General features: G+C 32.6%; 1 protein-coding gene and 1 long non-coding RNA gene across 2 annotated transcripts; one reads left to right on the top strand and one right to left on the bottom strand.

Moving 5' to 3' along the window:
- Positions 1–1414: 1414 nt before the first annotated feature.
- LOC106296613 (transcription factor bHLH96-like) lies at positions 1415–4191 on the bottom strand. Its single transcript, XM_013732792.1, has 3 exons — positions 3496–4191; positions 2583–2996; positions 1415–1617 (listed from the first exon to the last, which is right to left on the bottom strand). Exons 1-3 carry the CDS (start codon positions 3970–3972, stop codon positions 1522–1524), a joined length of 987 nt encoding a protein of 328 aa, XP_013588246.1. The 5' UTR covers positions 3973–4191; the 3' UTR covers positions 1415–1521.
- Positions 3878–4317, top strand: LOC106296614. Its single transcript, XR_001261265.1, has 2 exons — positions 3878–4098; positions 4188–4317. It is a non-coding gene; the product is annotated as an uncharacterized LOC106296614 (long non-coding RNA).
- The last annotated feature ends 7932 nt before the right edge of the window (positions 4318–12249 follow it).

Below are 12249 nucleotides of genomic sequence, written 5' to 3'. Positions count from 1 at the left end.
TTTTTAGTATAATGACTGCTTAAAAATTGGAAAGGTTTTTTAAATGTTACATGATTTAATTGCGCTACAAATTTATTAGTTTAGATTTGGTGGACAGAAAATATTTTTTATATTAAGGAACCAATTTTAGCATTTTCAATATATTTTGGATATAAAAAAACAAATGAGTAGAATTGATTAGGTACTAATGGATCGATTTTTTTTTGTGTGGAAAGTTTTACAAATTTGGTATACAAACAAAAGTAGTCAATTGAATTTTGGAAAAGTTGGATTTTATTCTGTTGACAGCACTAGCCGAGAAATAACCTAAACCAATTGTGTACGTGTTTCAAAACCAACTGGTATATAAAAGTATTTAATTGAATTTTGGATAGATATAATTGGATTGTGTAGGCAATACTAAACCGAGATATAACTAGTTTTGAATCACGTTTAAATTTGGTTAATTATGGAACTATAATTTCTCTGGTAACCGAGTATTAAAAGCAGTGGCATTAAGGCGTAATTATTTAGGAAAACTCAGGGTTAATTCAAATTTGTACTTCTGTTTTAATAGTTTAAGATAATCACTCGTCAATAAATAGGAGTTTATGAACACACCACTCCAAGTCAGCAAGTTTGGTTTAGGTGCCCTTTAAAATACTTTCAAGATTTTGGTTACTCACCTAGATCGATTTCTAACAAAAAAACTTTAAGAAGCGGAATGTACTCAGTATTCATATTCTTGCGGGCAGTGTAGCTTGACTCGGTCGGTATATATATGTAAACGTATTAATTATTTTCTTCGTGATTTATTTTCCCATACATTTTTTTACAGCCGGAGATTGCAAACCATTTGTTCAGTACTATATAATTAAGACAGTCATGAAAAAACATGAAATCACTGGAGTAAATGAGCATATTCATTTCTGATTCTCCTTGACAAAAAAATACACTTTCTTACAAAGCATCATTGTCGGTGAGAAATTTAAAAGCCTATTCAGCTCGTGTTTGTGTAAGGAGAAATATTCTAAGGAAAAAAAAAAAAAAAATTATAAACCTAATTTGCTCAAGAAACTTATATTTCTAAATCAACATAAATCAAAAAGTTTTTTTTTGCCAAATATATGAAAAAGTTTTAATTTTTGATCCTCTGATATATTATCATACTATTGACATACCCATAGGCGATAGTGTAGGCAAACGAACTATGTAAAATCTAATTTTGCGGTGCTCTCGAATTCTTCTACGTTCTTAAACGAAATGGAGCTTTGATCAGTGGCTTACCATCGTCCATTACAATTACACAACCTTACCATGATTTTCTCGGAGAGCAAATGCTCAGTTTGAATGATGGGCGGCTAAATAGGGATAATAAAATCAAAGGACGCATGAAACATCATCATATATCAAAAGTAAAAAACACAAAAGGCCATGAAAAGTTAAATATTGTTATTTATTTTAATATAAGAAATAGAGTAAATTATCACACATGAAAAATTAGAGTTCCTCTAAATGTGTCATAACTAAAATTCAACTATATCAGCTTAAGGGTGACTCTTCTTCAATCCTCATAAGGATTTGATTCACAGCTGCTGCAATATCTTCCACTGTATTCAATTGGCTCCCTTCTTCAACCTGAACCAATCCATTTTTCTTATTAAAAATTAAAGAAAACTTAAAAAATATAAATTACGTGAAAAGGGTGATTCAGTAAGAAAAAGTAGAGTGAACAATATAAAAGAAAATGTATATATTTCGAGGAAGAAGCTTAGAGCATGATTAACTCAGGGTTCTTAGCGGAAGTTAAAAAACTGTTTCTTAACTTTTAACTAAAAAAGTTAAGAACAAGTTCTTAAATAAGGTTTTAAGAACCGGTTCTTAGCTTTTTTAGTTAAAAGTTAAGAAACCGTTTCTTAACTTTCGCTAAAAAACTCATCATAAGAACTCCGGGTTAATCATGCTTTAAAAACCTTATTCTAAGAACTCCGGGTTAATCAATGTCTTATGAATCTGTACCGAAACAAGTGGCGTCATTTCGTTTCTGCCGTGCACAGTACATCCACAGTTCTGTGACCACGAAAGTTTCCACAGTACACATATCTAGCAGACTAACACACATGCATAGGCATGTCATCTTTTTGGTCCCTGATTCTTACAAGATTCATTATTTTGACACATTTTTTTATAAATAAAAATGATGATTTTGACCCCTCAATAATTGAAGCCGGCACTAACCAAGTAAAAAAAAAACGAACGATTTTCATTGTTGTTATACAAAACCTTTTTGGCCCAGACATTAAAATCTCAACACGTACGAATGAGGGACAAATTAATTAAATGTGCGACAAAAACACACAAATTAATAAAACTTCCGTGATGGGAAAAGAATCTATGAATCATTGACCCATGTAACTAGCAATCAGAACAGTGGTTATATATTTATATTAGTGATCCATTAAACCACTTTAATTTGGATTTGAAACACAATATAAAACCCTATATACGGTATTATATGTCACCCTAACTTTAATTTCCTTATGAAGCTAAATATATATTGAAAACAAAAACAAAACAAAAATCCAACAAGTGAGAAAAAGTACCTTTAGGCTTATAGAATAGAGGACAGAGTTGTCATGAGTGGTGACATTGAGATGAAGAAGTGTGAGCCGTAGGCTCTGTATCGATGCCACCAGTTTAAGAAGCTGTTTCGGTCTCTTCTTAGCAAGTATCTTCACACTTGCATGGCTCTCCACCATCGTCACCTCTATCTCCGCCGTCCCCTCAGCCACAGACGACGACGAAGGCCGGCTCGAGTATTGAGGAAATGCAAAGAAATCTGAGAACGGTCCGGATGAGCTGGCGGAGATTGTGTTGTTCTGGTCGCCGGCGGAGGCGGCGGTGGCTCCGGTGTCTTCTGTGGCGGTGATCTTTACCGGAGGCTCCATTGATTGTAACTGATGTTGAAGCTCCTTTAGGTAGTTAATGGCTCCGCCTACTATTGACGCTTGATCTCCCTTTAACCATCACCAACCATAGGTTTAGCTCATAGAAATTGCAAGACGTATTTTCAAAGCAATAAACATTTATATTTCGCACCTTGTTTTAATATTTGAATATTTTCACAAATTTATCATGCATATATAATATCTACACTACTTTTTAGGCAATGATGTTCAAGACTTTTATTTATGCTCCCACAATTCCACTACAAAAAATATCTATAGACACATGATCTTATATTATGAAAACAATAACATTCTTTGTATCAATTATTGAGTCAACATAACGGCTTTCATTCATTCATCCATTTTTTTTATCAAACTTATGTCTAAACGTATGCACATATACATGCATATAGCCTATGTATGTCCTCATGAAACTAGAAGTCTATAACATATAGGCTTTGGCTTTTTCTTTCTTATCGTTTCTTTACTTCTACGCGTGAAGAAAATATCATATTTCACGCGCTCACACACACATATACATATATAGTTATTGTATGTAGAGACTAACCCTCTGAGAATAACAAGGTGGCATGAGAGAACGGAGAACGGCGAGGTACTCGTTCATTTGTTTCCGCCGATTTCTCTCGACGGCGATGTGAGTCATCCTCTGGTTCTCGATCTCTTCTTTGTTCTTGTTACTCCTAGTCCTTCTCCTCTTCCTCCTCTCTCCTCCGGTAGCCGCCATATCCGAGGGCGGAGGATGGTTCTTGGTGTCGACGGTAGATCCATAAGGAAGCTCGTGTGGTGGCCACTGAAGATCCACCTGATCGTTGTAACTATAATCAACACTGTTATCTCCGCCTTTACCGTTGTAGTTAATACTCCCAAACCCTTGTCTTTGTTCTTGCCCTAGCTTAATGTTATTCTTGGTGTCTAGTGGATCTTGATCTTCTCCTTGTTGAAAGTATAAATCGTGAAACGGAAAGTCTTTGCAGGAGCTGTAGGACAATGGATCTTGCAGGTAAACAACAGCCTCTAAGGCCATAATTAGCTACAAAATTAGTTGAAAGTATACTAAAAAAAATATGAAAAGGGTCCGAGAGAGAGAGAAAAGAAAGACAGAAAGTGATTGTCTCTCTCTTTTTGCTTCGAGAGGAAGACAAGTCAAAAGGTAAAGACACACTATAGGCAAATTAAACTTGTAATGATACCTCTACAGTAATAAAAAGATTAATAGAAAAGATTTCTCTAAAAACTCAGCAAAACTGAAGAACAAAAAGGAAAGAGAAAAGAAACAAGAAGGTCAAACAAGATCGTGGTTTAGATGGATGGAAGAGAGGAGAAGCTTGTGAGGGTATAAGGCTGATATATATTCGTAGTAACAGAATAAGTACCAAAGAAAATCGAATCAACTGAGCTAAAGAGTAGAAGATATAGAGAGATATGTTGTATGTTTTGTTTTGCACGTGAGACTATAGACCGGTCCGCAAACCCAGAGAAAAGATTCTGTGTGTTTTGGCAGGCTTTGGGGCTTTGTCTAGTTACACTCATGTTCTAGGAGAGAGATATAACAAGTTGAAGTCTCAAGACTCTCTACTTTATACGTTGCTATGAATTAATGTTTTTTGCCGTATATCAGATGCGTCGCTATAATCAAATGAAAACTAAAATTAATTCAATTTTTTTTAAGATTAATGAAAGTTAAAATCAGTAAAAATAATTCTGAACTGCTTGGGATTAATTATAATAATTATTGGGGTAGTATATCTATAACCTTTTAGGTGTTCAATTAATATTTTGCTTCTATGGTGCGTCTGCGTGGTAATGCGTATAGATAGAGATATATATAAATCCAAGTTTTTTTTGTTGTTTCTATGTATCAGTTCGAAATCTTAGGCCTATTTATACGAGTAATTTTTTTCCCGCGAATGATGCGGAGACTACGACCGCTGATTTATTCTTTTTATTAACTCATATCGTTCATCAATCACATAATCCTACTCGTAATGGAATAACTGTAAGAACATTAAAAATCATGCATGTCTTTTTTTTTTTTTGATAAAGGGCTTAAATCATGCATATGTCCTAGAGCTTATTGCCTTTATAGATACATATATTGTATCTGGTGGTTTATAGTTTATAGAGTTGAAATTCATTTTCAAACCAACAAGTATGTATATTAAATTGTATAAATGGATATATACTAATTATAAGTAAAATTTTGGCTTTTTAGAAGTACATAATCTTAACAACGTTGAATAAATATAATTTTGTATAGAGACATTCATTTATTTGCTTATAACCTTTGTATAAGAGGCAATTGTCGGGAAAATATGGATACTAAACGGAATGAATGATTGTGAAAGGTCTTTTAATTTTAGTGGCTTCATTGAAAGTTTACTAATGCTTCTATATTAGAAGATCTAAATTTCACATTCCTGAAAAAAATGTTTTATTAATTAATTATGCAAACTAATAGAGAAACACAAGAAATCTTCAGTACAGTACAAGTAAAATCGGTTTAGCATAGATTATAAGAAGGCTTGAAAATGGTGTAGTGTAAGACGACAAACAGAACGATATCTAGAAAATTCATAAATAGTAGATGATATACGTATATTCTATGTAATCTAGGTGACATATGCTATATCATCCTTGAAATTTGTAAATCTTTTTACGTTATGAAGTCTTGTTTATCGTCATCTTACTTAAATTGCGTTGGCAAGGTTATTCTGAAATTGTATGGTGGATATTTTCTTTTAAACAAAAACTGGAAACATAAATTTATCAATACGTGCACATACAACCACACAATTTCATAGTAAACATTGTTGCTATGTTTTGGACATTTAAAATGATATGAGAGTCATCGTACGTGCATATGTATGTAGCTTGTATATGCGCAACTATATTGTTGTTTTACGTACGAAGACGCTTTATAGCGTAAACGATAGTCTCACTGTACATCATATCACATAGGTATCATATATGTGAAAATACATTCCGTATATTTAATACTGGTGTATACTAAATCCGCTGCTAATGTAAAAACGCATATACAAAATTATGTATATTCGATTAAAAGATAACATATATTCAGTTTTTCACCAATGTTTGGTTCAAACGTTTTGTTTATACATAAGAAAAAATTTGGAGGCCCGAAATTAACCCTTTGATATATGATATCATTTAGAGCATAAATCATTTCTTCCAAATGGATTAGAAATGCATAACTCAATCTGTAAAAATAAGGTGGAACAAACACCACAGGACCACCAACGAGTTGGTTGTTAAAACGTCTTTAATAACAGGAATACTAGCAAAACAACAAATTCCGATGAAGCTATATATAATCAACCTTAAAATCAATTACCCGTTTAAACAACCTACTTGTATATAAATTAAGAGAAAACATGAAAAGAGATGAAAGTTACCTTTTAGCCGTTTTCGACTCTCTACTTCTGGCCCCTTCATGCATTTATTTTTTTAATACGAAATGATTTGGAGTATAAGAGTTTATATGACTATCATAAGTATGCGCATGTTCTGAAAATGGTGATCATAGCAGTCCATCTTTCAAATTAAAAAAAAAACATGCATCCAGAAATGGCAAGAGTTTTTTTTTTTAGTTAACGTGGGGTGATCCCGCGATCGTGGTCAACCGACTATTCCTACGGGCCCACGGTACTCCACGTATTCTTATTCTTACCATTTAAGGCAGCTCGGATAGCCAGCGCGAGTCGAACCTGCGGGAAGCGTATTGGATCTGGCCCTCAACTACCTTTAGGCCAACTGAGTTTGTTAATGGCAAGAGTTAACAGTCGCATTTAATTTCCATACACGGTCCAAATTAATCATAAAGCAAAATTCACGGATAACAGTAGGAATAACATTTCGGTGTGTGGGGTAATTACTTTACTAATGTAATCATATCACGTTCAAACAAAGTATTATTGACGTTGACATATGTAAAAACTAAAGAAAATGATAGCCAACTTATGTGTGTCACACACATAGCTAGACCAATGGCCAACTTATGTGTGTCACAGACATAGCTTTTACAACCTAAAGTTCGATGATTTTAATTTGTATACAGTATTAATTAACTAGCTATGTGTGTGTCATCTTTCCATTGGTCTGATTTAACCATTGTACTAATTAAAATCATCGAACTTTAATCCGGAAGAGAAGATGTAAAAAAATGATGGCTATGATACGACTTAGGGAGTTAGGGTTGCTATGTAACAAAATTGGTTGTTTACTTATACCAACCGAGAGGGACAACAACTTAAATGTGAAGGATCCAACAAAATAAATCTTTAGAAGAATCCGAAGGATCTCAAAATAAATCTTTAGCTATGATTCTCTTGTCTCCTCCGTGTACCTATATTTCTTCGAACTTTTTCTCGCCCGGAAAGGATACAATACTTTCAAAACCATCCAAGTAAGTATCCTAGTAGGAAAAAACTATTCCACGATTGCAAAGCTTGAAAAAATCATCTGTTATTTTTTTTCAAGGTCGTGAAAACTCTAATTGATATAACATGAGACATCTACAAGAGCAGGCACAGCGTCAATTTGAAGAAAGAAAAACATCACTAAACAGGGTCAAGATCTGAAAGATGATCAATTAAACTGCATGGCATTTTGTATATAATACATATTACGCATATTATATTTTATTCACACAACTTATATCATTATTTCATAAACTATAAAAATTTGGTTAGAGCTGCTATATATTGGCGACGGAGTCAAGTAAATTTGAAAAAAGAACGAGAGAAGAGTGAGCCATGTGAGTGGCTCACACAACACTCTTCGTCTCTCTCTCATAATAGTCTCAAACACTTGTCTTCTTTCGTTTCCCAATAAACCAATCCAAAGTGCTCTTTCTCTCTCTATTCCGATCAAAAAGTTGAGTAGCTTTCTGCAGCAGTTCCATTTCCAATGTCCTTGTTTCCCGTCAAGCTTGATCTCAACCTTTAATAAACTACACTTGATTAAATCCACGATGAATCAATTTATTCTCTTATATCAAATGGGTTAAGTTATTAGTTGACATAGTGATCTCCAAAGATTGGTGTCTTCTCACGTTTATTTCAAAAATATACTACTTCACGGCTTCACATAATCCCTTATATATTAAAAGAGAAACATTGACTTTAATGCGTTCACATTACCTTGGCCATGTGTCAGCTTGATAGAGCTCCTAATAAAATGGTGATAAAAACTTTCCTATTTTGATTCAATTAATCACATGCACGTTTCTGTGATTTAGCTCATGCCGATAATTATCAAGGGTAAAGCAGAGAAACGTTTCGTCTTGAAACTTGAGCAGAGAGAGAAATTGTATTGTGATCTTGTATTTGGGAAAATATTGTGATTTTATGAAATAAAAAGCAATCAAATCTTGTGAGGAGATAGTTGATGTATGTACCCATCGGACAAGAGCGAGACAGAGATGGCGTTGGATCTCTCGGTGTAAATCTGTAGGTAAATACTGGAGGATTGATTCTTCATTGACGCCTCTGGATGCAAGCCATTTGTATTGAACGAATAAACGAACACGTTCTTGAAGCTCTGGACGTAGTTGACGATACTTCATCCATTCTTCAGTGTCTTGTCACTTAACTCTCCATTGCTCAACTCTGACGGACATCGATTGTAATGATGTCTTTCCACAAAGTTAAACAATATCTTTCGTTAGAAAAAAAAAAAACAAAAAACAAATAGTCATGAAAATTAAGTTTTGAAGCTTACTTGCATGTTACCGTTCAGAAGTGTAAAGAGAATCAACCCAATAATACAAATTGTAATAGAGAACAGGATCTCGCCAAAATATACACTTGTGATTACATTCTGGCCATAAGAACTATAAAACAAAACCGCCAGATAATCTTAATTTATACACCATAAGTATTTTGGATCAAGTTGTTATACCTTAGATTTCTTAAACCCCACCAAAGACAATATAAGTACTCAGAGACAAAATTCGTGGTAGCAACTTGAATGGTAAAGGCTTCAGCAAATATGCAAAACTTGACATTGGTAGTTACTTGTAGCATCACAATGAGAAAGGACCTAAGTAGTATTCTGCCAATACTGACGCTCAGATTGCTGTAGACTCTTGCAGTCCAAGAAGCTATCATTGTAAAAGCGGGTTATACACTAACGAAAACGATTTCTACAATGCTACCTGACGTTGTAGTGTATACACTCTCACTTCTATCAATGACATTGATTATAATACTTATCGAGAAAACAACAATCAGCCGTTTATAGAAATCTCACACGCACGTAAGAGATGAAAATTTCTTTATCTACAACCTAAGAAGAAAACAATGTTTGTGTTATAGCTTATCATCCTTAATGCAAGATTTTGTTGATGCTATACATATTGGAGTCCTCTTTTACATTGTTTATTCATGCACGTAACCTAAGTTTGTGTGTTTTAAGAGAATGAAAAGGTTGTCCTAGACGAAATTAGAATATTATGGTTAAGAATATTAAAAAGATATCAATCAAGTGTACACATACCGAATTAAACCGTTTTCGTATGGGTTTGGACAATATTTAATTGTCGTGAGTGATTGGCAATGTAAATTAATGATATTAGATGGCATATATTTCTCATTTTTAGGTTATGGCAATATATATATCGAAGATTGCTTGACAAGGTAAACGATATGCAATTAAATTTGGTATTATACGGAGATACATCGTGAATTGCCTTAGGTATAGTAAAACTATATAAGACTCGCTTCTCCCATTCATTTCAGTTATTCCATAAACTCAAAATCTTACAAAATTTATCTCATTCTCCTATAATGGCTGCAATAACTTTTGTGTCTGACTTGAAACCATTCAGGTTAATGTCGAAGATTAGGAGGAAGATCATACGTTTGTGGTAGCAGTATTGTTGCTGGTGGTCTAACCATTGAGATGGTTCTAATCGACTCTAATGTAGGCATCCTTTACTCTTCATATTACTAAGTTTTAAAAAATTTGCATGCTTAATTTTCAGATTCTATGTTTCGATTTTTTTTATATTCTGCAGGATGTTGAGATTAACGCTTCCATCAAAAAGGATCTGGTGAATCAGTTTGATTCATTTCTTTCACAAGGTTGTTCCAAGATTCTAATCAACTTTTCACTCAATGATTCATTAATACATGGTCCATTTTTATTAAGGTATGTTGGGTTTAAAACCTACAACAGTCCATTTGTTTTAAAATTAGTTTGTGTATTTTCTTAATATCCATTTTTAAAACAATAACATAGAAATAAAAAGATAAAAATCTCAATATCCATTCAAAAATCAAATTGTTTTACTTTATAAATTATATTAAAATTAAGGGATTAAAAAATAAAATAAAATAAAAATAACTATTAAAAATAAATTATATAAAAACTACAATTAATAAAAATTATATTATTAAACTCAATAAAAACAAATTTCTATGAGTATAAATATACAACTTTTTATATTATGTCTAACATATATGAAAGTTCAAACAACACAACTAATATTAGATTATCTTATATAAAATACATAATCTTAAAACATCACCAACATTGTTTGTACAAACAACAAAAATAATATTAAATGTCTTTTTTCAACTATTATTTACATTTGATTTGATTTGCATTCGTTTAAAAATTGTAAAATAAAACCATTGAACATCAAAACTTCACACATTTTAATCGAACAAAGAAAAATAAATATGAATTTAGAATGGTAATTATATTTTATGAGACTAAAAACCGAAAACAATGTGAACCGAACCGATATCCAGATTAAACATAACTAATATCTTTTTATTTAAAAACGAAATTAATAATCTCATCCCGCGCAAGGCGCGGGTTACTACCTAGTACATTATTGTTTAGTAATAAAATCATGCATTTCTGTAAGAATAGTAATGAATTTTGAAATGCCTTTTTTGGACAAATGAATTATGCATTATCAATGTTTTGTACTCCCTCTGTTTTTCTTTAAATGAGGTTTTGGAAATTATCACATAAATTAATGCATTCAATATAAATCATTTTATATCCTTCATTAATGGATTATTATGTCTCGTAAAACACATGGAATAGAGTAAATATAAGGGTAAATATAGTCCTTTGTCATTTTATTTTGCATTCTTTTCCGTAAACGTCAAATATACCGAAACAAAACCATTGTTCCAAACGTCATTTATAAGAAAATGGAGGGAGTATATATAAACTCCCCATCCGTAACTAGTATTCTATACACTATAACTAGTTGATTCAGCCCGACAGCTTGAATATATAAATACGAATAGTTACATATCTAAATAGTTTTCTATCGGCTCAATAAAATTTCAAAATTCGATAATGACCCTAATTTCCAGCAAGACATTCCATACGGCTTTTTTGGTTTCTGATGGTTTGTAATATTAAAATGTCAATATCTGAGCACTTTTTTTACTAAAACCGAAGAGGTTTTTTCTTGTGGGGTGTGATAATTTCCAGTAAATAACAGTTTTTATTGATACAATTTTATCATATTCCTATCCAACTTGAATTAAACTATGATCGAACCCAAAATAATCTAGGACACTACACTGTAACAACGATTTTTCAATTCTTAATTTACTCGGGGACATATACTCAAATAACACGTCGCAAGTTTTCCTTTGTCGTATGCAGTTTGATGTACGCTCCTCTACATTTCTCATGTCCTTATTAGTTACACGTCTTTATTTTGATCAATTACTCAAACTTAAGAACGTAATTATTTAGTCTAACTTTTCGTAAATTATTCGCAATGTCGTGGCCATATCTTCGTTGGATTATGGGGCGCATATATTAAATGAATTTTATTTGATTTATCAGTTTTCCTCTACCTTTTTCTAACGGTGTTATATATTACCGCACTCTAAAATGATGCTTAGTTTCACAGTAACTAAATATTTCAAAACAGGAAAAAACAATTAAAAAAAGAAAAGTGTTTTGCTAGTATATTATAGATATTTAGATCTTGATTTATATAATCTTAATCTACATTTTAAAATAATTCGCTGAGATTAGCATGTGGTTTAAGCGGAAACTCCGCTACCTGAAATTCCAACCCGAGGACTGTACTTGTTCGAATCATGTGTTATGTTCGTAATATTCTATCTATAAGTTTTGTCTTAGTTAGAATATAAAAACAATCGGTGAATGACTAGATGTTTTATATGTCAATATATATAGGGTACAACAGTACGTGTTTCTGGGCTCAAATGAATAACCTCATCAGCCATCACATGCTATTATAAATCCATGGAACAGCCCCCTCCCCCCCCCCCCCCCC

The sequence above is a fragment of the Brassica oleracea genome, chromosome C6 (assembly GCF_000695525.1).
Source record: "Brassica oleracea var. oleracea cultivar TO1000 chromosome C6, BOL, whole genome shotgun sequence".
NCBI classification, from domain to species: domain Eukaryota; kingdom Viridiplantae; phylum Streptophyta; class Magnoliopsida; order Brassicales; family Brassicaceae; genus Brassica; species Brassica oleracea.
The sequence above is the reverse complement of the archived record's forward strand: the minus strand, read 5'-3'. Positions and strand labels throughout refer to the sequence as shown.